This window comes from Cetorhinus maximus, chromosome 18, assembly GCF_964194155.1.
Source record: "Cetorhinus maximus chromosome 18, sCetMax3.hap1.1, whole genome shotgun sequence".
Lineage (NCBI taxonomy): Eukaryota > Metazoa > Chordata > Chondrichthyes > Lamniformes > Cetorhinidae > Cetorhinus > Cetorhinus maximus.
The window spans coordinates 98,275,513-98,301,905 of NC_135896.1; the positions used below are offsets into that span (position 1 = coordinate 98,275,513).

Below are 26,393 nucleotides of genomic sequence, written 5' to 3' on the forward strand. Positions count from 1 at the left end.
TAAAAGAAATACAGATGATCTGTTAATTTATCTAATTTCTGTTTGTAGGGGCTTGTTCTGCTCACTACCATGTTTCCCTCATTTTACATCACTTCAAATGAAGTTTCTGTAAAATGCTTTGGGATGCCCTGGAAAAGCACCAGAGTCAGGTGAAAAAATTCTTTTGAGGGGTTTGGACAGAGTCACATCACTCCTGCACTCCATTATCCTGCAGGACAGTGGGATGGTTGAAGTTTAGCTCCATCAGCGTGCCAATGACACCAAGGGAGAAGTATATGCTTTCCTTTTTCATACCATTACCCAACTTAGTTGACTCCAGGCAGTCAGCTGAGTTCTGGAGGAGGTGTGGCTCATGTAGAACTCCTAAGCAATTGTTCACATGTTCCTGATAGGTGTTATGAACAAGGTGGTGAGGAGATACCCCTCGTTGCTAAGGGATACTCCTTGTTCTCAAACAGTCTGCCTATGACCTGATAATCTGGGTGGCAGAGAGGAGGGTATTAATGACTACCACATGAACCTGCTGCCAAGTAGTGTATATTTCCTGTCAATGTACACTAACTGGACATTTGGGGAGGGGAACCCCATTCCCATTCGGAAATATCTTTCATGTGGAGGCTCAAAACAAGGTGCATGCCATAAGTTGCGTTGCAATTGTGGGAAGCCTCCATACTGTAGCAATTTGTACCCTCACTTCCTTGCATGTACAACTTAAATGTCACTTGTGCAGTTTCAAAACTCACCTAAAGGGACTTTTTCTTGCCAGAACCTTGCTGCAATGATGTGGAATCCAGCCTCAACTATAAAGGGCAGATATTACAGCACTAACTGTCTTAGGCTATGTTACAGACCGTTTTTTTAAAAACAGTTCTTTCATATAAATGACGTATTAGATAGATGCGCATGCATTCCATTGGTACCATCACTGCAATGTCACAACAAGGGATGATAAAAAAAATCCTTGTTAAAGGTGTAAGTTGTAAGGAAGGTTGTAAAGTAAAACTTGGAGAAGTGGAATAATTTAGTAAGGGAATTCCAGAGTCTGAGGGTAGATGGCTAAAGGCATGGTCATCAGCTGTGTAGAGATGGTTGGGGGGTGGTGAGAGATGGTTGGGGGGTGGTAGTGTTGTACAAAATGTCAGAGCCAGAGGAACAGAGAACAGGATGCGGAAGGGGTTTTATGACTGGCGGAACTTAGAGCCAGGGAGGGGCAAGGTCATAAAGGAATCAAACATAAGGATGAGCATTTTAAATTCAAAGCTTGGTGGGGCTAGGAGTAACCTGGGTCAGGCAAGAACATAGGTGATGGATGAGTGAGGCTTTGTATGGGATAGGCAGTGGCTGCAGAATTTTGAATTAACTTCAGTTTGTCAGCCATAAGAGCAATTGATCGTCAAATCTGGAGGTGGCAAAGCCATGGATAAGATATCGGGCAGAGGGAAGCGATGAAGGCTGCATGAGTTTGGAAGCTCAGCTTGGGGACAACTAGGATGCCAAGACTGCAAAGTGCCTGAATCAACCTGAGACAATGCCAACCACAGGGAAGAAGTTGATGGGAAGGATTCAGAGCTTGCAGATGGTGCCAAAGACAATGGCTTCAGCCTTTGGAGCAGGCTTAAGGTCCAAAAGGCTGCTCCTGATCCTATGTTCCCAATGTTGAGCTGAAGTAAATTGCGATTTATCCAAGATTGGGTATTGGGCAAGCAGTCTGATAACACAGAGGCGGTGGAGGAGTCAAGAGAATTAGGAGAGAGGTAGAGCTAGATGTCATCAGTTCACATGCAGAAGCTGCCCCATATCTATGTATGATGTTGTCTAAACAAAGCATGTAGTTGAAGGTGAGGAGGCAGCCAAGGAAACAAATGGCCTCCTTCTGCATCGTAACAATGCTGTGATTCTCTGATACCTTGGGGGCCTCTGGGAACAACAGTGTGGGAGCAGGAAGGAAAGAAATGCCCTGGCTATGATTTGGTACGCAAAAGTGCAACCAAGTGAAGGCAATCCTGTCGTACTGGACAACAGAGGAAAGTCATTGGAGAGGGATGATGTACATACATATGAACATACGAAATAGAAGCAGAAGTAGGCCATTCGGCCCCTCGAGCCTGCTCCGCCATTCAATTAGATCATGGCTGAACTGTTTTGTGTTTCAAGTTCTATATTCCCATCTACCCCAATAACCTTTGATTCCCTTGCCTAACAAGAATCTATCTACCTCTGCGACCCTGCTTCCACTGCCTTCTCAGGCAGACAGTTCCAAAGTTGCACAATCCTCTGAGAGAAAAAAAACTTGCCCTCATCTCTGTCCTAGAAGAGCAATCCCTAATTTTAAAATAGTGGCCCTAGTTCTGGACTCACCTACAAGGGGAAACATCCTTTCCACGTCCACCTTGTCAAGACCATTCAGGGTCTTATAAACTTCAATCAAGTCACCCCTCGCTCTTCTAAACTCCAGTGGAAACAAGCCCAGCTGGTCCAACCTATCCTCATAAGACAACCCGCTCATTCCAGATAACATTCTAGTAACCCTCCTCTGCACCACCTCCATTGCATTTACATCCTCCCTTAAGTAAAGAGGCCAAAACTGCACACGTGATAACCATGTCTAAGGCTGCAGAGACAATGTTGAGGGATAATGCACCACTTTGACTAAAGCCTTTTCTGTGCCATGACAGTGACAGAAAACTGATGGAGAGATTCAAAAATGAAGTTGGTTTTGTGAGGTGACAACACATTGAGAAACTTTGGGGAGAAAGGAGATAGAACTTAGTTTAATTTAGTAGGCTTGCGTAATTTTATAGACTGAATAATGTTAATAGAATGTGCGTTATATGAAATAAGAAAGTTTGTCACGGTAGATAAAGTGAAATCACCTATACAGGTAATGTTTTGATGGAATGAAATAAGATGGATTGGAGATGTGGCACAATCCACTTGGCGATACTAAGGTGTAATGTAGGTGACGTGATGGAATATTTTTCATTCTGTGACCAGAAGATTTAGCTAAATAGAGGATTCTTCTTAGGCCAAAGTTTGTCAATTCTTTGGTGATTTATGTATTCTATTTTAAAAAATTTATTCTTTCATGGGATGTGGGCGTCGCTGGCAATTCTAGCATTTGTTGCCCACCCCTAATTGCCCTTTTGAGGGAAGTCAAGAGTCAACCACATTGCTGTGGGTCTGGAGTCATGTGTAGGCCAGACCAGGTAAGGATGGCAAATTTCCTTCTCTAAAGGGCATGAATGAACTAGATGAGTTTTTACAACAACGAGTGATGGTCGCTTTTACTGAGATTAGCTTTCATTCCAGATTTTTTTGCTGCTGTGGTGGGATTACCTGTGGATTACTGTTCCAGTGACATTACCACTACGCCACTGTATCCCCCGACTGTCTGAATGTTAATTATAATGACATGTAAGAATCAAATTTAATATTTTGATGATTGCAGAAACATACATCAAAATTCAAAATATAATAATTTTCAATTTGTTCAAACATCAGGGAAGATTTCCATTTTGCACTGTTTAAAAATGTTAATAAAAGAACACATTTTCAATTTTTCCACACTTGCAGAACTCTTCTCAGTGATTTATTGTAATTTAATGGCTTTGTTCATTATTTTGCTTCTATCTTATAGTAATCATATGGAAACTACACATTTTTCTTTACTGACCTGTTATTTAGGTCACTGAAACTATTTTTCAGTATGTGAAGAGCTAATATTGTTCAGAATTCAGAGGTGCTTTATTAAAAAAAGGTGAAGTTCACTAAATTCCAAGTGATAAAAATCCCACATTCGTATGCAATAGGTAGGAGTAAAACAATCTCTTTGGTACTACATAACTGCAAATGTTTATCAAAGCGAGATGTCCTAATCTTTACATTTCTGTTGTTGTACAGAAATACAACACAAAGAAATGTTTGGTATTTGAACAGATTTTGTTTTGGTGTGTCTGAATCACTTGGGTGTGGAAAGCTTGATCTTAATTTGACTCTAGCAGCGCAAGACATATAAACTTAAAGTAAAAGCGATAACTGTAACCTCAGCAATTATGAAGATAATAAAATATGACACTCTCTGGTTCAGAAAGTGTATACATGCAAAAGTTTTTGAAATTACAAATCTATTCTCATCATATTTCCCTTTTATCCATGAACCCAAAATTGTACATGAATGGCTACTTAATATTAAGTGCTCACATTTTTGATTGTTATATATTAAATTTCTAAGATCTTGTTTTGTGCACTGTCCTATGAAAGATAATTGGAAAAACCTAATTCCACATTAACATCTAATACATTTCTTAATGGGTAACTGGTCGCTTTTTCATTGTGAATAATTGGGCAGTAGACTTTGCATCTGACACTTTTTTTTTGTAAAAGCTTTTTAAAAAATTAAAAATCTTGCTGTAGCTGGTTTTTGCTTTGGATTTTCCACTGTACTTATTTACTCGTTAGATATTAGTTAGATAGCATTGAATTTTAAAAGATCTTATAGCACAAATCCCATTATGTCTCTTCAGTAAATATATTATGGTCCAAACAACAATATACCTTTAATAAAACTCAATTACAAATACCTGAAATATTTGCAAAATACTATGATTTTCTTGAGAAAATCAAAAATGCCAAATAACAAAATAAACACTGTTAGAATGATTTCTCATGAAAAAATACATCTCGTATCCTGTAGTTAATGTCATTAAATTAAATCAGAAACATTTAGAATTCATTTACATTTTTCCATAGTGATAGTCAATGATGCTTTAAATTCATCAGTGATGGACTGTTTAAACTTTTAACTGTGAATGGCTTTAAATGAAACCATACAAAATTTACCAGAGTAATATAATCTCTGTGAAAATTACCATTACCAAATAAGAACAATTTGAAATGAGAAGTAAGAAGGTCAATGCTGAACCATTTTGACAATTCCAAGTGGTCAATGATTATAACATACGACATTAGAAACCTTAACCTACCCACATATGAGTGATAAATGAGGCATTTTGTGCCATTACATTCCCATAAATCACTTCAGTCAACTGCTGACGGCTTTTATCAGATATAACCTTTTCAAGCTTCTATTTGACTGCTAACATTTTCAACTTTGACACATGTGCAGTTTACAAATTCCGCAGCTGATTAACTCTAGACAGCAACTGACTGTTTCAAGGTGGTTAGAACTTCATATTCTCAAATAGCTCTAAACAGATATAAACACAACGGGGCTGCCAAACCCCTCTTGATAAATTCCTATCTACAGCCTTTAAAATCATTCAACAAATTTACTTTTTGCAGTACAGAACAGTAGCCAGTCTTCATAATATTCAATGTACTGTGGAGATCTTGATCTTAGTCATGTGAATACTCTAAGTCTAGTACTTCAGATGGCATTAGTTTTGATAAGGTCTAACTAGACATCAAAACTTAGTAACGAAACCTGAGCTGACACACAGACAAGAGACGTAGGAAGGTCAGCACAGACACTATTGCAACTGATAACCTCTTTATCATAGAAGCCGCATATTCAAAAATTGTTGCACAGGAAACATCTCCCTATAGCATTAGTCCTCAGATCTCTTCTCCCTTGACATTTTTTGACATGCAACCCAAAAGGAATTCACAGATTTTTTTATTTGAATAAGAATACAACATATCAAAGCAGCTATGCAGCAATAACTTGACAATTGGGATGTAAACACTAGGATGTGAAGCATTCATTCCTGGATAAAGGCATATTTATTACCTAAAACAAAGGAAGAAATTTTTAGGGCAACATCAAAGTGTACTGCAGATGATGACATATTAATCTCAGGCCAGGTAAGATAATTAAATGGCCTCTGGCCACAATAAAGCGCTCTATGTGACAGTATGGAAAGAACAATAGCAATAAACAAGATAATTATCTCTCATGAAAATCCGTGGAGTGTCTATTAATACACTTAAGATTCAGCTGCATGTGAAGACAACTTTTACGCAACTCTAATAGTTACTAAGATAGATAACTCAATTAGGAGAACATGCATCAAAATATTTGGTTGTGAAAAAGGAAACAAAAAAAGATTGATGGCTGAGAAAGTTCACTGATTCCCTTGCCGTAATATTCATGCAATGGACCCAACAGCATTTTTGTGCTGTCTTCACAAGCAAAGCTTCATTACCCATCACTCCACCGATTTTTTTTATTATGAGGTTACCAGTTTGCCAACCATTGTTTCAATGATGAATGCTGGTAGTCAATTGCGTTGTAGCATTAAGAAAACGACCTTTTTTTTTACACTGAGCAAACATCAACATTTTCAATCTACGGTTATTTGACGATTAAAAACAACCAATTAACCCCATCAAGCACGGTGATGGAAGATGTTGGGTTTCCAGATCAAGACCAAGAAGAGGCGAATAAGGAAATGGTCTTTCAGTAAGTCACATAACAATATTAATAGTTTTATTTGACCCTCTAACTTTGCATTTTTGTTCTGCAACATTTATATTTGAAGCCTCAAGCCCATTCTCATATTCCTTTATGATTCAGAAAAATCGGGCAGAACACTTGCTGCAAGTCTTTCTGCAGCTTTTCATAGGCTACAAGAAAAAGTATTTCTTTTTTATATTTTATATCTCATACTATGATGGAAAGAGGAGATTTATTTCTCAAAATTGTGGTTATATTATGATGGCTTATGAAATAATGGGGAAAAGATTTTTTTCTCTAAGGACACAGCAGTATTGATACATCTGATGTCAGAAACATATACATTGTATTATCACAATTTTAAGGTACAGCATTATTACTTACAAATAAACCATTTAAAAATAGTTGTAATCAAATAAATGTCAGCCAATAGTGTTATGCATTTCCAAATTTTCAGGGAACAGAGTTTGTAGCAGGGACTGAAGAATAATGGCTTCAGTCTTCCCAAAATTTAGTTGGAGGAAATTTCTACTCATCCAATACAGGATGTTGGAGAAGCAGCGTGATAAATCAGAAGCAGTGGAGTGGTAGACAGGTGGTGAGGTACAGCTGGATTTCATTAGCGTGTACGTGGAACTTGAAGTTGCGTTTTTAGATAATGTCACTGGCAGGCAAAATGTAGGTGCAAAATAGGAGGGGGCCAAGGATGGATCTTTGGAGGTCTCCACAGGTAATGGTTTGAAAGTAGGAAGAGAAGTCATTGCAGCTGATTTTCTGGCTATGACTGGATAGAGAGGTATGGAACCAGGTGAGGGCAGGCCCACCCAGATGGACAACACAGCAGATATGTTGGAGGAGAATGGTGTGGTCAATCGTGTCAAAAGCTGCAGACAGGTCAAGAATTTTGAGAAGTAGTTTATCATGGTCACATTCACACAGGATGCCACTAATAATGGCATGAGCTTTGATAAGGGCTGTTTAAGTGCTGTGGAAAGAATGGAAGTCTGATTCGAAGGGCTCAAACATGGAGTCGTGGGAAAACTGGGCACAGGTTTGGGAGATGAAAACATGTTTAAAGACTTTGGAAAGGAAGGGGAGGCTGGAGATGGGGTAACTCAGAATACAATGCTAATAGTAATATAACTAAAATAAGGGAGTTACTAAAATAAAGGAGTAATGGTGCTGGATAATAAACTTTGTTCAAATGACCATTGTTCAGAGGTGGGGAAGAGAGGAAGACAGTTCCATAACTCAAAAGTTGATAGACTCAAGGTTTAGTATAATAATGACTACTTATAGCAGTTGCTCCAAAACTTCCAACAATATTGTAAACATCTTATGCTCTCAGAACATTCTTGCACATTTCATCCTAAGGGTTCTAAATATTAGGGCAAATAATATCAATCTAATCAGGAGAAAAGGATTATGTCATCTTTTACTTCCAGAAGTTAACCTGACATCATGTCTATATGAAATGATGCAGTGTAGCAAGCCCCAAGGAGCAGTCTTTAACTGTTCCTGAAGAAATGTGATTTCAACAATAAAGAATGCATTCAAAATGTCAGATGTAAATGTCAATTAAAAATTACATATAGGTCTGAATCGTAAGGTCTGGAGGTTGACATTCTTTGACATAGCAGAGTGTCTGTGACCAGGCCTTTGGCAAACTCAACAGGATCTATGCTGTCAGCTCATATACCACAGAAACTCAGACGCTTGTCTAATCTGAATGAAAAATAACATGAAAATTGGAGCTGAAGCCTTGGAGTAATGCTGATGGACGCTGAAGGCGTTTTCTGTACCACGTGACAGCTTCAACTAAATGGGACTGTATTATAAACAGTGGGACTAAAGCCAAGTACTTGCAGAGTGGGAAACAAATAAAACCAAATTGACTAAATTCTTACTGTAATAAATATAGCCAATTTGATATCAGAGTAAAGGTCACACCTTTATTTGATATATATGTATAAAGAATATCTGTCTGGTTAAACAAGTTTAATATTCGCTCCATCTTGTGTTTAAATGAATTAAATAAATCCAATAATATTATAATTACATTTTCCCATATCTAAACAGGCCAGAGGTAAAATAATGACATTTTAAAAGAGGTACTCTGATTACAGAATTGAGTATTCAACATAATTCAATTGGCTAATTCTTTGATCTAACTACCATTAAAAGCTTTTTAATTATTCCAGTTTGGTATCTAATAAGGAAACCGTTTCTAACTCAGTACAGCAGTTTTCCATATTCAATATGAGAATTATTGAACCATTTTTTATACAACCAACACATTCTACTGCAAAACACCCCCACAAATTTATTTTGAGAACTATATGAACCCTTGATACCTGGCACCCCCTTTAGTTCACAATAACTAAATGCATCTCCCTTAACTGGACTTCACGCCTACTCCAGACTACAAGAAAGCAAATATAAAATCTGTCTCTGACTTACGATGGGTGACCCTTGGAAATCTGCTCTTATTCCCATGCTTTTGACACTAAAAACTGAGGCAAAGCTTAAGCAGCAGAAATTAATACTATAATGACAAATAATAGGAATAACCTCATGGCCTGGGAATGTTTATCACATCATCCAACTATTTCCTGCTGCATGATTGCAGGCAACAGAAACAGTCTTAAGAAAAGACATCTTTGAAATGTGTGTCTACACTTCTTCTAGTGCTGACTGAACATTTATCATGCATTCACCAATTCAGATTGAAAATTAATAGTATTGCGATTGGTTTTTTCACCCTGCCTGCCAATAATGCAGCCTTGGACTGACCTACAGTCCCATGGTGCTGTTCTAAGGTCAGACCCTGCCAGCATTACACCAGTGTGTCAAAATATGTCAACAAACCATCCGCACTACAAGAAGAAGAATGACCTTTTATTTCTTCATGTATGGAGAGCCGATAAAGCCAACAGAGGCTGGGTATGCATGAGCGGTTTTTCAAGCAGCTTGACACTCACAACCTTCCCAAGTGTATTTGCCAAACCCACAAATGTAAAATAATGCTACTTCAACTTTTTATAAAAGTTACCACATCTATATTGATCTGTGATATTCCAAAAACTTTTCATCTGGCATATTTAGATCTGTGCCAACTTAAAATAAAGCCTCAGAAAAGTTGCCTTAACTAAGTTGTTTCCACATCCAAACAAAAAGTTCTAATCTTCAGAGGTTCCATTTCTCACCTTAGCACAAAGGAAAATCTGTAGCTCATGTTTTGTTAATCGTGCGATAAATGTATTGTGTCATTGACTTTGTGAAATTAGGGTGGGGTAAAATGTTTGCTTTAGTGCCAAAAATAATTTTGGAACTGTCTTAATGCCAAACTGAAGAACTTGTTTCAGTTCTAAGGAGCAGATCATGATTCACAGCTTTTTAAAATGAAAGGTTAGCACTGAATATTAATTCTTAAAGCAAAACAAAGTTATTGTTTAAGAACCTAGCAGACCTATTAAGGCTCAACAAGTTACTTTGGAGTGAACTAAAAAATAGCATTGTCTCCAGTGGAACTGGCATGTACTCAAAACAGATTTCAACACACAACTAAATTTTACTTAACTACAGAAATTGTATTATTATTCAGGAGCCAGAATCTGTGTAGAAATTTGTAATATAACATGTACTCCAACAAACAACAATCCAACAGCCAGGTCCTCAATCAAAGAGGAAAAAAGAAAATTGGTGGGGAGGAATTTACTGAAGGGACCAACACAACAAATCTAGGAGTTTTATATAGGGCTGTTTGTGGCATTACAACAGGGCTGACTTAAATGTGTTGGTGTAAGAAAATGTTATTTATAATCAAAATTATAGACTGCTCAATAAAAACAATCAGTTTCATCTGTTGCACATATAACATACAGAGAACCAGCTTAAGGAAATGTCATCCTGTGGTTTAATGGTTTTGGACCATGATCACTTAAGGCCAAGTTCCTTTCATATAGAAAAAATATTTGGTCAAATAATTATGAGAATGGTGGCATAATGAATCATTTAACATTTGAAGTTATCAAAATGAAAATTAAAAGCACATCTTGTTAGGAAATCCTACATAAATTTTTTTTCTGGCAAATCAAGAAGGACCATTATTCGTTGTGACAGAATGAAAAGTTGTCAGTTGCTAGCTTTAATACTTAGCACCTGCTTCAATCAGTCCCAAAATTTGGATGACAGAATTGAGAATCTGAGAATGGCAGAGAAGCAATTTATTTTGGACGGGGAGTGGAGGGAAGGAAGGAAGATAATGACCATGATAGAAATACTCAAAGGAAATTATTTTAACAAGTTACACTGTACCTATTGAAGAATCATTTCAAAATTAATTGCTTATGCAGCTCTAAGAACAATGTATGTTTGTAGAACCTTAAACGATGACAATTATTTAAAACAATCCAGAATACTGGTAACAAAAATTGTGGACTGGCAAGTATGACGACACTGAAATACTAAATAAAAAGATTTGGACAAGGATAAGTTAATTATTGAAGTGTGATAGTTTGTCAATTTATGTAACAACTGTCATAATCCTTGGCATTAGAAGATAATAATCTTCATTTATCAAAGAAATTATTTCCTTACCACAGTAAGGCCTGTTGCAAAATTCGATAAGGACGTTTGTCCCTATAAATTTTTCCAGCCAGAATGCTTTTCTCCCGCTCTTTCACACCACATAATATGGTCACCTTTGATTCTTTTTGGCTACGTGATGCAGACATTTAAGCAAAGGAGATCATGGACATAAAAATGTAGGAATGAAAAAGCCATCCAATTCATTTCATCTAGGATCATACTTAAGATCAATCTTGGCCATTTTTCCAAATACCTATGCTGCCTTTGTGCTTCCTTTTACTGTGAATCAAAAATTTGACAGCTTTCTTTTTCAGTACTTTATCAAGTTTGTATTCACTGTGCTAAACAGTAATCTGTTCTAAGTGGCATCTACTTGTAAATTTTACACCAGGTGATACAAGACAGACTGCTCAAATTACCCTCCGCTACAATTTATATATAAAAAAAATTGTGAAAATTATACATCAGACCTATGTTGGGTATCACCAGTAATTAAATGTTGCTCACCTGGTGGTAGACCAAAATATCTCTGCAACCATTCTGTGGACATTTTAAATTTTTTATGTCCTCCTCCACAACCAGCCTTCCTCCAAAAGCTGTATTTATTGGTAACTAGGACAAGTTGAGCTCTCATTACCCCTCATCATAGTTCAATCATTCAAAAGCTATTCTCAGGTTCTTCCTGACCACCAGATTAAAGTAACATTCTCATAGCTTGGGAGCAAACCTGCCACTATCTTGACAGGTTGTAATTATAATGAAACCAGAGGGAAGAAAACTGGAAGATAAAAAATGAGCAACTGTTCTTTTGTAGAAAACACAAAAAACAATGCTAGCAACTGATAAGCTTATATTGGATACAAGAGAAGGTAGTTTTGCTTGTGGAGAATAACACAGTATGACCTAAAATTAAAGAAATCAACCTTTATTATTAGTTCAGTAACTATGTAATGCTAATAACTCTGCAACATTTTATGAAGAGTTTGTCCATTTAGGATACAAGGCAAAAACAGGCATATCTCAACCAGAGTTGCGCTATGGACGTTACAGTCAATCTTAAACAGTGCATGCCTTGAAGATACCGAGTACAACATGCTTGTATCTAATGTACTAGATTTTCATGCAGTAGTCTTGAATTTTGCTTTATATAGTACTCCCTACTAGCTCAAAGCATTGTGAGACCCATTCTTGGTTTAGTGTCAGAGTTTACTTCTGTGATATTTAGAGAGTTATTAAACTTTCTGGTGCTTATTTTAAACAAGGTACAACAATTAAAAGATACAACAGTCAAGAACAAGCTGGATATCCCCTTTAGATGAAGGGGTGAAAGATGAAAAGAGAACGTTGGATTGTCTTTGGCTAGATGAAATGAAGAATTTTAACCAAATACCTTTTAGATGTGGTTGGCTGAGAGTTGTTTCATGCAAGATGTCGTAAGGTCAATTGGTGGTCAGGTAACAATTTACTCACCCTCTTAAATAGCATTAATGCTCTCAGACTGCTGCACTATTTGATTGAAGTTACAGGCTCAGGAAAGAGAATAATATTAGATTCTCATCTTATTTTAGAGGAGCCCTGACTGGAAACAGTGCATTTCAAATCTATACATCTTTAAGTTAATGGGGTGCAGCACTTTGCTTAGCTCTATATATTTTTATTCATCATGGTGAGATATTTCAATGCTTGGCAGTGGAGCAAGCTTTCATTTTTTTCATCAAATGCAAATTCATGCATGCAGAGGGATAGAACACAGCCAATTGCAGAATGAAGTTTCCCTTTTGGCAAAACAATTCTGAACTGCATCCTTACAGCGTCATAATTTTTTCCATTTCCCATAATAATTCTAGTGGCCTTTCTGACAGAGATTGCCATCTTAATGTTTACTTTTGGGAAAGTATAGACTCTTCAATGCTATGAACTAAAGTCCACTTAAAAATGGGGTAAATCTCCTCTAGCACATATCATGTGGAATCCTTAATGTTGGCAGAAGTCATGAATTGCAGCATTTTGGACCGGGCTGGATTCAAATCCAGCTCCTTTAGTTGAAAGAATATTGCTGTGATCTATTGTCCCACATAATTTACCAAGGGAGGAGGCCAATACTTTGCTTTGAATACTTTTCCCCTACTGTACCATGCTCCTGAAATTATGGGGAAAAAAGCATTGTGGTACTCTTCTAAATTTAATCAACTTCGAGCCTTTGTTTAATCATTTTCCCAGAAAAGTTTGGACAATGCAAACCTAAGATCTAATGGAAAATCTTGGTGACACTCATTTTAATTGGTCAAAGCTTGCCTACCATGGATGTCAATTTAGAGACTAAACTTTAAAGCAAGTTTCAATGAAATTAAGGACTTGAGCCTTCAAAATTATATTAGTGTGGACCTACTAAGAGAAAAGGTATTTCTTTCTCATTCCATTATGTAATCCAGACAGCATTGGTAGCAATAGCAGAACTTAAGAACATGCAAAGTCATGGAGCTCAGGTTGAAAAGTCTTAAAAGAAACAAGAACTGAAATACAGTATTATTCCCTCAAATGTTTATTTGATTTTCTTCTGCAAATATGCTTGTTTTTGCTGCAGCAAATTCATTTCTTGGTGATATCACGTCAAACATAAGATGTACCAAAATGTCACATAACAAAGGATGGTACCTGTTCCAGTAGCTCCAGAATTGGTCCTGCAAGTAGCACTGGTGGCTGTACTCATCTCCAAATGAGGCCTTGCTTTCAATCCAATGAATCACATGACCTTCAATGGCTGTGAAAAAAAACTCCACTTTATGCTTCATTCTTCAATTAGGTGTCTTTCTAACATTCGGGTAACTTAGACAAGTCAACATTGGCAATTACTGGAGAAATCCATCTGCTTTATAAAATTTACATTAAGTAGCTTTCCATTGCTTTGTTCTTTGCAAAGTACTCCCATTACAGGTCCTTCTGCAAATGCTACTTTCCTCTCAGGTATTCTTAGCATCAATTCTTTTCAACTAGAGAAACTGGTTTAAACATGCTTCTGTAAAGGAAAACTAAAGTACTTTTACACCACTGTTGATTAATACATTATTCATTCATAGTTTGCTTATCAGAATTATATAGACTATAATCAGCATTATTTTAAGATTATAAGAACACATGGAATGAGGAACGGTTGCCTAACCTTTGAATATTATTCTCCCCACACAGCATGTATAATTTAACTTAATAAATGGACTCACAACAAATTCATGCCCTGAAGGAAGGTTCTGCATCAACAGTACTTGTGACCCAAAACTAATTAAGCAAAAGTCCAAAAGACTTAGTCATGTCCACAGCCTCACTATTCAGCCTAGGCTGTGACACTGACCAAACAAAAGACAATATCTACCTCTCCTTGCACAGTAGTAGAGGAACTATTGTAACTTGAAGAGCACTTGATCATCTCAATCTATACCTATCCCAATAACCTCCAATTCCCATTCTCAGCCACATAGTTTGGCAGCTCCTTTTCTGAAGGAGTTAAATTGATACGGCACTGTTTATTCTGCAGATCTATTCTCTACATAAATACCCATTACTCTGTGAAAGGAAAACAAGTTTATTCTGGTCTCACTTCAGGATTGTTAATTTTAAACAAGTGGCCCTTAGTTTTAAGATTATAGTTAAAGGCAAATAAGCTTGTTTACATTTATATAATTTATGCTTCTCAGCATTTTAATGATTTGATTGTGTTTCACTCAATCTTCTTTTATACAAATAAACAAACTTAGCTGTGTAAGTTTTCTATCAGAATTCAGAGCCCTTGGGTTCTGCAATTATCCCGTTGCTCTTCTCTATTCTGGACACATGATTCAAATACTATAGTATTGTTCAAGCTGAAAGTAAAAATAAGTGCGGCTAACATTTATATATCTATTTTTGCTAGTGCCTATTCCTCTCTTTGATGGCTTTCAGTTACTCACTTTGTCTGTATGTCCCACACTTTTGCTCAAGATCTCAGTCTCTCCTTTGCATTCTCTCTTCTTTTCCTCCCCTGGAAGATTTGCCTTTTTTTGGTCTCTTCTGTTCTGTAGATCACACTCTATGGCCCTTTTACATTTTCCCTCCACATCCTTCCTTTTCCTGTCACTTCTATTGAAACTTGCAGCCAGATTCAGTGCTTTATTCTTCTTACTGCAGCAAAAATAATTAGTCTCTCCCCGAGCATTAGGCTAATTCCCAAATTCATGAGTCCAAAAGCCACAGGAATACTGGAGACAAATTACCAAGCTGGAATTACCCATATAAGGCTCCAATAACTCCACCTTCCTATCTTAGGTCTCCTTTCAGGTTATTACAATACTAATCCTTTAAGAATATTGAATGAATATTAAGGCAGTCTTCTGCTCATTAAGAATGGGCTTCTACACCTAATGGGCTGGATCTTCGCTTCCGAGGCAGGTAGCAGGAAATTTCTCAGCTCGGTACACCTGCCTCGGGACAAAGCGTCCTGAATGGTGTGATTTTCACTCTGGGAAGTGGGAGTTGCGCGTGATGCGGGATAGAGTCAGGCCCGCTGCCCCGGGCACAGATCAGAGGTGGCCACTGGGCTTTCAAGTGCAGAGGTAGGCTGTTTAAAAAGCCCGCCTTGGTTCACTGGGACTTTGCCTCAGCTGTTTTGTTAAGTATTAGGCCCTCTAGGCTAGCCCCTCACACTCCATCACCCCCCCTACCCACCCTCCATGCCCCTTCCATGCCAGCTCATGCCCCCCACCTGCCCCCATGGCCCTTTAAAGCCCCCAAGCCAACTTGATGGCAACTCATGTCAACCTATGGCCTCCAACCCACTCCCATGGTTCCTTATAGCCTCTATGTCAATTTAGTGCCAACTCATGCAAACACATGCCCCCCATCAACCACCCTTGCCCTTACACCCTCTCTGCCAACTCACCCAGTATTCACCATGGGCAGACCTCAGGAGACATGTTGAGATGAAACAAAATAAAAATCTAAATATCTCTTCCAACCCTTCACCATAATTAAAAAAAACTCCCATTCATGAAAGCCCATTCAAAACTTTAAAAGCCCCTCAAGTACTCAATCCATTATGAAAACAAACAGGCTTGTACTCATAACCCCACATCAAAGACATCTAATCCTTTCATAATCTCTGAGTTGTAAATCAAGCTGTGAATTTAGGGCCCTCTGCTGGGATAACTGTAGATTGTTGAAAGACAACCATTAATAAAGATATAATAATAGCCCTTGGGATAATGTCAACAAACAGCTAGTGTAACTATTAGAACAGATATTTTTCAACCCTTGCTGACACAGACAGGCTGATTTTTTCTAATTTTAAAGGGCTGGGGATTACAGTTCAACATACCTAATCTGCTCTGAAGAAGAATCATACGGACTTGAAATGTTAACTCTCTTTCTCTAGGTTTTGACGTTGGGTTCTCACCCTGAATTACTGTCTGGCCTAATAGGCCATAGTAAGGATGCATCAGCCTGGAAGTTGGAAAAGTGGCAGGATGTACTGTCCAATTCAGTTGGTTAATGAGAGTCTCCTGTGCATAGTGCCATGAGACAACCTATTTCTTTCACTTATGTTTGTCTGGAACAAGAAATTTGACTGTGATCAGAGCTAACATGCAGCACGTCATGGTTTTCTATAACGACCTTTGTCTTTCAAAATCGATGGAATGGTTGGAAATGGAGTACATCATGGAGTGTGTAAAAAGTGGGAATGTGGTGTCAATGGGAATTCCATGCAGAGGTGGGTAAGTGTTGCTGCTTTTTGCCTCCAACACTTGTAGTGGGCCATGTTAGTTTCAGGCAGTAAGTATTTAAATTTTTTGTTCAGGTTTTAGTGCAATTTTGGTGGTGGGGCGGGGCGGGTGATGAAAACAGATTTGAACGGAAGGGAGACTATATCTGAAGAGAGTGACCCATTAATTTTTTCAAGTAACATGGGGGTCAGGAAGATAGTTGGGTGAGAATAAGGTTGAGTGAGCAGAAAGTGGGTCTCACGGACAAGATGAGCTTGGAGAGGGAACAAGTAAAATAACAAGTATATAGTTCCAAGTCAGGGTGGTATGGGGCGTGGAGGGGAACTTGCAGGCGGTGGTGTTCCCATGCATCTGCTGCCCCTGTCCTTCTTGGTGGTAGAGGTCACAGGTTTGGAAGAAACTGGAGAAAATATGACTGAATTAAGACAATCAATCTAATGGTATAGGTAAAGCTGAGGAAAGTGGTGGCAAGCCAAAGCAAGATATCATCAGTTTACATGTGAAAACTCACCCTGCGCCGATGGATGATGTTATCGAGAAGCAGCATTTAAATGAAAAATAGGCCACATATAGACTTTTGGGGAGATACTGGAGATGATTGCACAGAGGGCAGAAGATGACATTTCTGAGGATGCACTAGCTATGTGTAGAAAGGTAGCATTGTGACCATGCGATATCAATCACATGGAGGATAGCAAGGTCAACTGTATTGGACATTAGAAAAAGGTCGAGGATGAAGGAGAAAGATAATGCAGCAAGATTACAATAATATATAATCATAAAATAAAATAATTACAATCATAAATCCACACACTATCCTGACTTGGAAATATATCGCCGTTCCTTCGCTGTCGTTGGGTCAAAATACTGAAACTCCCTTCCTAACAGCACTGTGGGTGCACCTACACCACATGGACTGCAGCGGTTCAAGCGGTGGCTCACCACCACCTTCTCAAGGGCAGTTAGGGGTGGGCAATAAATGCTGGCCCAGCCAAAGATGCCCACATCCTGTGCAAGAATTAAAAAAAAACCTAAAAGGATCTAATTCATGATTTTGGCTTGGGTTGGTTCAGGGCTACGCAAAAGGAAGAATTTGAACAGAGAGTTTCAGGAGCAATAGGTATGGAACTAGGATGTGATAACATGCCTGAGGATCTCAGGCAGGAAAGGGAGGTTGGAGAGGAAAGATGGGTCGAGGGTATGCTTTTTCAGTGGAGTGATGACACCAGTTTTGAAGGGTGAGGGAAGATGGCTGAGGAAAAGAAACTGTTCATGATTTAGCCAGTATGGCTGCCAAGATGGGAATTTAAATGATCAAGAGCTGAGTGAGGAGCAAATTGAGGTAGCAGGATACGAGCCCCATGGATGCTATAAGCTTGGAGGGAGCAAGGAACTGTAAATAAAAATGGAGTTGTGAGTTATTACAGATGGGAGAGTGAAATGGCATTTATCTAATGCAATGGTTCTCAAATTGTGGTCTGACATGCCATGTTTCTGGCATGAATTAATAATTTACTTAAAGTATTTAATTTTAAAAAATGCACATAAATGTATTAATACTTAATAGCAAAAATACAGGAAAATATTTATAGTTTACTCAAATTCCATTAATTCTGATATTGTGTGTTGGCAAGCAAAAGTGGGTGGAGTAAGACCAGTAGGTGATTCGTGAGGTCTTTTACATCGCCTGGTTGGGTCGTGAAGAGAAACCTTTTGAGAATCACTGATCTAATGAAAGTTGCGAGCCAGGTAAGGAGGAAGGGAGAAGAATCCCAGAGGCAGTAGCATGAATTGTCTTGTTCTCAGAGACCATGAAATCAATAACCATCTCACATTTGAAGTTGAGATGCAGGAGTGCAGAGATATTTTTTTATAGGCAAAAGAAGCCTGAGATGCCTTTGCCCGCCAGCATAAACAAAGTAATGCTTGTTGATTAGGCCTGTTATACACCAGACTGACTCAAATTTTCACCTCTCGGATTTGAGTGAATAAAGGAGCAGCAGGAGAGGAGATGGTGATTGATTTGTTTGGATTAAGGACACGCAAAGGTGAAGGAACAATGAAGCAGGATGGCAGTGGCACAGGTACCATCATTAATGGAGGCCAAAGTTAAGCACATTGGGCCTATATGAGTGAATTTGACATACACAAGATAAAGATGCACCTCAGCTCAAACAAACGAGTTCAATAGTTCTAACATTAGTTGCTTGAAACCACGTGATGATCTCAAGTAGGAATTGCCTAAGGAATATGGAGCTTCTTGAACCCCAGCAGATTCCAGTAATGTCCCAACTGCACTCGCCACCAAGGATAGATGGTGGGCAGTACTAGCAATAAACTGGATAGTCAATAGTGTTGAAGAGAAATGACCTAGTCAAGCAACATTTGTAGATAACAAAACTGTTTGTCTTTTATAACATCATTCATTATATTAAGGGACTAGCCATCAGTAAATGAACCTTTTCCATTTACCATTAAAATCCTTCAGTGTGGATATGCCTGATTGCCATGAGTGTTGTCTTTACTGTTCAGCACCTTCCAGGGGTCCAATGGAGACATGTGCGGGGTCTCTCAGGCAGCTGCTCACTGCTGCTCTAAAGAGGTCACCAATACATTATACAAGAGGGCTGGTGAGTTTGTGCATTAATGAACCAACCCAGATAGACAGGGAGTGAAGTCCATCAGCTCTGAGGCCATTGCAGGATTTCCTCAAGTGCAAGGTGTAATCGATTACACATGTGGCCATCAAGGATCCCTCAGCCCAGCCAGTGGCTCTCATAAACAGAAGAGGCTCCACTCGGACAACTGGTCTGCAACCACTGAGAGCACATCCTGCATGGTGTGTGCCTGTTTTCCCCAGAAACAATCATAACGCATATATACTTCGCTATTCCCAGGTGCCACAGCTGTTCCAGCTCCCCATGCATCTTCAGGGATGGACCCTCGGGATCAGGGGATACCCACTCAGGACATGGCTGCTGTTGCCAGTAAGGAACGCTTGCACTGCAGCTGAGGAATGTTATTCATGCCTGCCACAGGCTGACTCAAACCACAATCAAACAGGCCATTAGCCTCCTAAAGATGAGATTCCGTTGCCTGGGCCGATCTGGTGTAGTGTTGCAGTTTGCCCCAATGGGGGTTTCCTGTATCGTCACTGTGTGCTGTGCTCTGCACAGCCTCACACTGCAGAGGAGGGGAGGCCTTGCACCCAGAGGATTTAGATGAGTCTCACACCTCATCTGACGAGGAGGAAGTGGAGGAGGGGGGCAGAGCAAGTGGGACAGGATGATGATACCCCTGCATCGGAGGCAAGAACAACTGAGAGACATGGAAGAGAGTTTTGGGAGACTCTAATTCACACCAAGTCATAGCAGCCACAATGTCCTTGAAATGCCTGCCTGATAAAAATTCTGGCCCATGTTAGCATGACACCTCCTTCCACATATTAATCGCCATCACCGAGTGCCAGGCTCTTCTTGCGTTGTGCCCCATCTGAGGAGACTAGGAGACTTTGCCTTCCCACACACAAGCATGAAACTGAGGGTGCAGGGGTATATTTCCCATTTGACAAGACACCATTTACTGCATCAAAGCCCTACTGCTCAAAACAAAACAATAATTTATTGAAACACCACCAACAATTGCTAGCATGTGCAAAATCTTAACACTCGTGACCCAATGGTGTGTCCAGTGCTCTTTTTAATGTGCTTACAGAACAACCCCTGAGCTGGCAGCTGGAGTGGAGGAAGATTGGCGATTTTTATTATTAATTTAAGTTATTAATTTAATTTAAATTTCACCAGCAGCCATGGTGGAGTTGAACCTCTGTCCCCAGAGCATTAGCCTGGGCCTCTGGGTTACTGGTCCAGTAACTTTACCCTGTTGCCATCGTCTCTACCCAGGCTGCCACGTGGGCTGGGATGAGTTTGGTGACCACCCTTTGGCTGCCTGAGGCCTGGAGGGCCCGGCATGTTGGCCACTGTGGCAATTGGAGGCGCTGGAGTCACGGGCAGGGGAGCTGAATAACGCCTGTCCACACTCGAGCGCCTGAGAGGAGGCCCCAGTTGTGGCTGGCAGTCGATCCTCCATCCTTTCGATGCATAATGGCACCTCCCTGTGTACCGGAGATGGAGGAGAACCTCGGGGAGGTTCCAGGCATCTCGCCCTTTCTCGCTTTGCCACTGCTGTAAGGAGCTCAGGGCCAAGGTGATGACATTCAGGTCAGCACACACCTCTAGTATCCATTGGCTGGTCTTCTGCATGTGGCTGTCCAGTCACTACTCTCTTGATAGAGGAAGACATGCGCGCACACCTGAGACATGGCAGCATTCATGGTCTGGATGGATTCCTCCATTGTCCACACATGGCTACACACAGCCTCTGGCAGCTCTGCCAGATGTTGCCTTGCCTGTCACTGCATCTCCTTGTGGCTGATACCAGAGACTTGTTACCAGTTTGGGGCTCAGCAGGGGCCCGTCCTGCCACAGTCCTCTGGCTGTCAGTGGTCTTGGTTGTCATAGTGTCTGTCAGCTGCTCTGGCCTGTCTGTGATGTGTTCACCAGTTTGCTACCCTGAATCTATTCCCAAGTGCATGTTCACCGTGAGTGTCACTGCACTGGAGGAAGGTGCAGGGGAATGATGTGAAGGTGCACACCCTGAAGAATCCTCCTCCTCAGAGGTGGACAGCAGGCACCTGGTCTCAGCAGTTGCCTGACCTTCTGGAGTGCAGAAACCTACATGAAACCAACAGTTAGGGGAAAGGACTTCACATTTCCTTATGCTATTCATGGCTGCTGTGAATATCTTTCTGTCCAGCGATGGGCACATGAGCTTGAAGCCTTCTCACTCTCTTCGTTTGCAACTCCAGTTTCGACATGCACAACTGCATGGTCTCCCTATGCTCCTGCCAGTTTAGGGCCTCTTCCTATGCGGGCATTAGCGCGTGAATGTCGGCCACTCCATCGCCGATCTTGGCCCTCTCCATGGTCTTGTGGGCCCATTTCATATGCTAATGACATCCGTCTGGTGGCTCCCAGATATCTCCTCCATGTGTCTCTCATTGGATGTGAAGGGTACTCTGAACAATAGGCAGAGCCTGTCGCCCATATGCATCGGCAGACAGCTGGTGCTGGTGTTCCCACTGACAGTGCCCGGTTGGTCAATCTCTCCCCATGTGACAATCCATCCTGCTTTGCCAATTGCAAACCTCAACGGCCTTGGGCAGTAAGTAGGACTCACCCTGGCAGAGCAGAGGAGTTCACTGAGCTGTTTGCAGCACTGCACCCGTAAGTGTTGCTGGGCACCATGGCAGCTGGCCTCTGCTGCAATTTCCATCCAGGCTTCCTTGGTCAGGTGGGAGGGTCTCTCCTTGCCATCCCCAGGGAAGACCAACTTCTCAGCTTTCCTGTGTAGCCTGGAGGAGAACTTGCAGGGAGGAATCGTAAAACTGTGGGGCCACCCAGTGTCTTCCGTCAGGCAGGTCGGCAGCAGCCTCCAAGTTGGCTCCTTGGGCTCAGTTGAGCCAAATGAGGGTGAGGATTTTCCTGTTGACCACAGGGGTCTTCATAAAGTTAGCTCAGATAAGCCTGAAGATTAAGGGAGAAATGCATGCAAGTCTGTCACTCTTTAAAGATCATGCCAGCACCTGTCTTTCTGTGTGGTGATGTCGAGATCGATGCCTTCCTGCCTGCCCCTGCCACATGATATGAGCTACAACATTGGTATCTACCTGGCAATGTGGAAAATTGCCCAGTTATGTCTAGGCCACAAAAAGCAGGACAAATCCCACCCAATTACTGCCCCATCAGTCCACTTGCAATCTTCAGTAAAGTGACGGAAGGGGTCATGAACAGTGCTATCATGCAGCACTTGCTTAGCAATAGCCTGCTCACTGACATTCAGTTTGGGTTCCGCCAGGGTCAGTCAGCTCCTGGCCTCATTATAGCCTTGGTTCAAACATGGACAAAAGAGCTGAACTCCCAGGGTGAGGTGAGAGTGACTGCCCTTGACATTAAGGCAGCATTTGACTGTGTGCGGCATCAAGGAGCCCTAGGAAAACTGGAGTCAAAGGGAATCGGGGGGAAAATTCTCTGCTGGTTGGAGTCATACCTAGTACAAAGGAAGATGGTTGTGGTTTTGGAGGTCAATCATCTCAGTCCCAGTAATTCATTGCAGGAGTTCCTCAGTGTAGTGTCCTCAGCCCAACCATCTTCAGCTGCTTCATCAATGACCTTCCTTCCATTATAAGGTCTGATGTGGGGATGTTCGCTGATGATTGCACAATGTTCAGCACCATTTGTGACTCCTCAGATACTGAAGCAGGCCATGTCCAAATGCAGCAAGACCAGGACAATATCCAGGCTCGGGCTGACAAGTGGCAAGTAACATTCGCACCACACAAGTGTCAGGCAACGACCATCTCAAACAAGAATCTAACAATCACCCCTTGACATTCAATGGCATTACCATCACTGAATCCCCCACTATCAACATCCTAGGGGCTAATATCGACCAGAAACTGAACTGGACTAGCCACATAGATATTGTGGCTACAAGAGCAGGTCAGAGGCTTGGAGCCTTGCAGTCAGTAACTCACCTCCTAACTCCCAAAAGCCTGTCCAACATTTACAAGGCACAAGTCAGGAGTGTGATGGAATACTCTCCCTTTGCCTGGATGAGTGCAGCTCCAACAATGGTCAAGAAGCTTGATACCATCCAGGACAATGATTGCCACCCCTTCCACACACATTCACCCCCTCCACCACCGACGAACAGTGGCGGTAGTGTATACCATCTACAAGATGCACTATAGAAACTCACCAAGACTCCTTAGGCAGCACCTTCCAAACCCATGACCGCTACCATCCACAAGGACAAGGGCAGCAGGTCCATGGGAAAAGCACCAAGTGAAAGTTCCCCTCCAAGCCACTCAACATCCTGACTTGTAAATATATCATTGTTCCTTCACTGTCACTGGGTCAAAATCCTGGGAACTCCTTCCCTAATAACACTGTGGGTGTACCTACACTGCAGGAACTGCAGCGGTTCAAAGAGAGGTCACCAACACCTTCTCAAGGGTAATTAGGGATGGGCAATAAATGCTGACCTAGCTAGTGACGCCCACATCCCATAAATGAATAAAAAGACAAAGACTTTTTTGGTCAGATTAACGCCAACAGTGCAGGCTCAATTCCTGTTCCAGCTGAGGTAGACTTGGGTCCTGCCTCCTCACCTACTCTATGCTTGATGCATTGTGGTGCCCCTCAAGCTATATAACCAATTGTCTCTCTCTAATAGAGAGGGATGCACACAGTCCCTTGTGGACTATGGCGAATTACCTACCTACTCGGAATTTTATATTACTTTTGGTCAATCATAAAATTGACTGTAGTTTGCAAATCAGAGATTTTTGGGAAAGGAGTTTCTGTACAGTCAGAGAAGCTGGAAGCTCCAAAAATGAGGTGTTTTGGCACTAGCATTGACTGGAAGGTGGAATTAGAGCATGACAAGTTCACATAAGCAGTTTCCATTATAAATGTGGACACAGGAATATAAAATGGAGAAAAGTTGAAACAAAAGTCTGACAGAAATGCAACACAAAGGAAGGCTTTTCAGAGCAGAAGTGGACACTGCAGTAAGCTTTTTTAATATATTATAGATATAGGCTGAATGTTGTGCCCATCCCATACAGTTTTACTCTGTTTTAAAACTATGCTGCGTGTTTAATAAATACAAAAAATGAAAAAAAAACTTCTATTAAAAATAGAAATTGTAACAGGCTCCAGGTTCAGAGCCCCTTTGAAATACAGTTGAGTGAAAACATTTATCAAGTCCTCCATGTTAGTGTATTATTCATTTTAACATGAATGAAGAATTGTCTAGAAAATGAAGCATATACTACTGACCACCCAATAAAACTCGGCAGCAAGAGTTACATGAAAAATCCTCTCATGTGATTAAACAACGTGCTGGCCAACCATTTTTCAATCAATCAATCATGGGGATGGGTGAAGTTGTGGCAGAAGTGTTCCAATGCGAGACCAACGAAGAGCAATTATAACTGATACTGGGCAGTTCCCCACAGTATTATATCTTGAATTGGGTGTGAGGTAAAATACTTTGTAAATAAAATGGACAGATTGCAGCAGAATCTAAATGGGGGAACAGCAGGTGATTGGTTGGGGGGATGGAAGAGGTAGGTGAATAAAGTGATTTTGGGCGTCCAGATATAAACATCATTAAATCCTACCTTGCAGATGCTAAAAGCAGTCAGGAAACCTCTTGGATGCTGGGAATCATTACAGGGCATTAAATCACTAAGGAAGAACTTTGGCAGTATCCAGAGCTCTGGTTCGAGGTACTGTGTTTTGTTTTGGGTAGCCCATGTTCGGAAGGGTAAACCAAGCGTTGGAAGATGATTAGTAGAATAATTGTAGTAATGATCTGCCTAAGGGCAGGTCCTCTGCTCCTTTCTCCACGCCTCATAGTCTTTTGCTTTCCTCTTCAGTTGCTTGTAAGAGCCTCCCATTTGCAGCTTCAATTTCAATCACCAATATGACTCGGGAAAAAGAATACAGGAGGTGGTTTCCTATTGTTTTCCTCATGTGTGCTTAAAGAAAATACAAGTCCTCTTCCCGAAGGATCCTCCACCTGTAAGTAGCCCTTGTCCCTCAAGGTTCTAGCTCTTCCACCATCCCAATCGGAAATTTGCTGGTTCTATAGTTGGCCATGGCTCGTAACCCTGAGCATGGGACTCTTATCTGAGGCTTGCAAAACAAAAGGGACAACCACCTTCTCAGGTATCAAATGGCCCTGCTATCTAAGTCAAATAATACCTGGGATAAAACAAGTTAGCTATGATGGCTGGACAAATGTGGCTTGTGTGCACTGGAAATGAGAAAGTTAGTGGTGTTTAAAACGGAAAAGGAAATTTAGAGAAAAGATAACAATTCTCCTTCCTAGTAATGGAATCTTGAGGAAAAAGGACTTAATTTTAAAATTAGGATTAAAGAAAGAAGTTTCATTTATCGAATGCCTTTCACAACCTCAATGTTCCAAAATGCTTCAGGGCCAATAAAGTACATTTGAAGTGTATCACAATTGTAACGTAGGAAAACGCCACAAACATGATGGGCTGAATGGCCTCTTTCTGTGCTGTAACTTTTCTATGGTTCTAAAATGCAGCTGCTAATTTTCAAGTTAAAAGCCAATCCAGGAAAAGTTTCTGCAAACAGTGGGTTATGCGAATGTAGGGTATAAAGCCTCAGAAAATCACAGAAACAAAACTAACTGAGATGTTATATAACAGATAAATAACTGAGGTGAGGGCAGGAAATTGGGATTATAAAGATCTGCCATGGCTAACAAACTAGCAGAGCAGGGTCTAATGTTCCCAGAAGTAAAAGGCAAGTTTCTAACCCACGATATCATACAGTGACTGGTTTCATATTAACAGCAGTCGTACACTCAAAGGAAGAGGACTTTAAATGAAGCACCAGATGTGTTAAAGCAAAACAAATAAAGCACCCTTTTGTGTTAAAACAAAACAACTTTCAAATATCTTTCATATAGTAAATAAATAGTAAACAAAGCATAGAACATATCCCCTTAAATTCTCCAGTAACAGTCAGATAAAAGAA

The 26,393-nt window shown here is 40.5% G+C and overlaps 1 protein-coding gene across 4 annotated transcripts in view; it reads right to left on the reverse strand.

Moving 5' to 3' along the window:
* cdin1 (CDAN1 interacting nuclease 1) overlaps positions 1-26,393 on the reverse strand; it is a 137,766-nt gene that overhangs the window by 31,064 nt on the left and 80,309 nt on the right. For all 4 annotated transcript variants that reach the window (XM_078563266.1, XM_078563267.1, XM_078563269.1 and 1 more), the window contains one exon: positions 13,661-13,766. In XM_078563266.1, the coding sequence (XP_078419392.1) occupies positions 13,661-13,766 (106 nt within the window). The remainder of the gene's footprint in view (positions 1-13,660; positions 13,767-26,393) is intronic.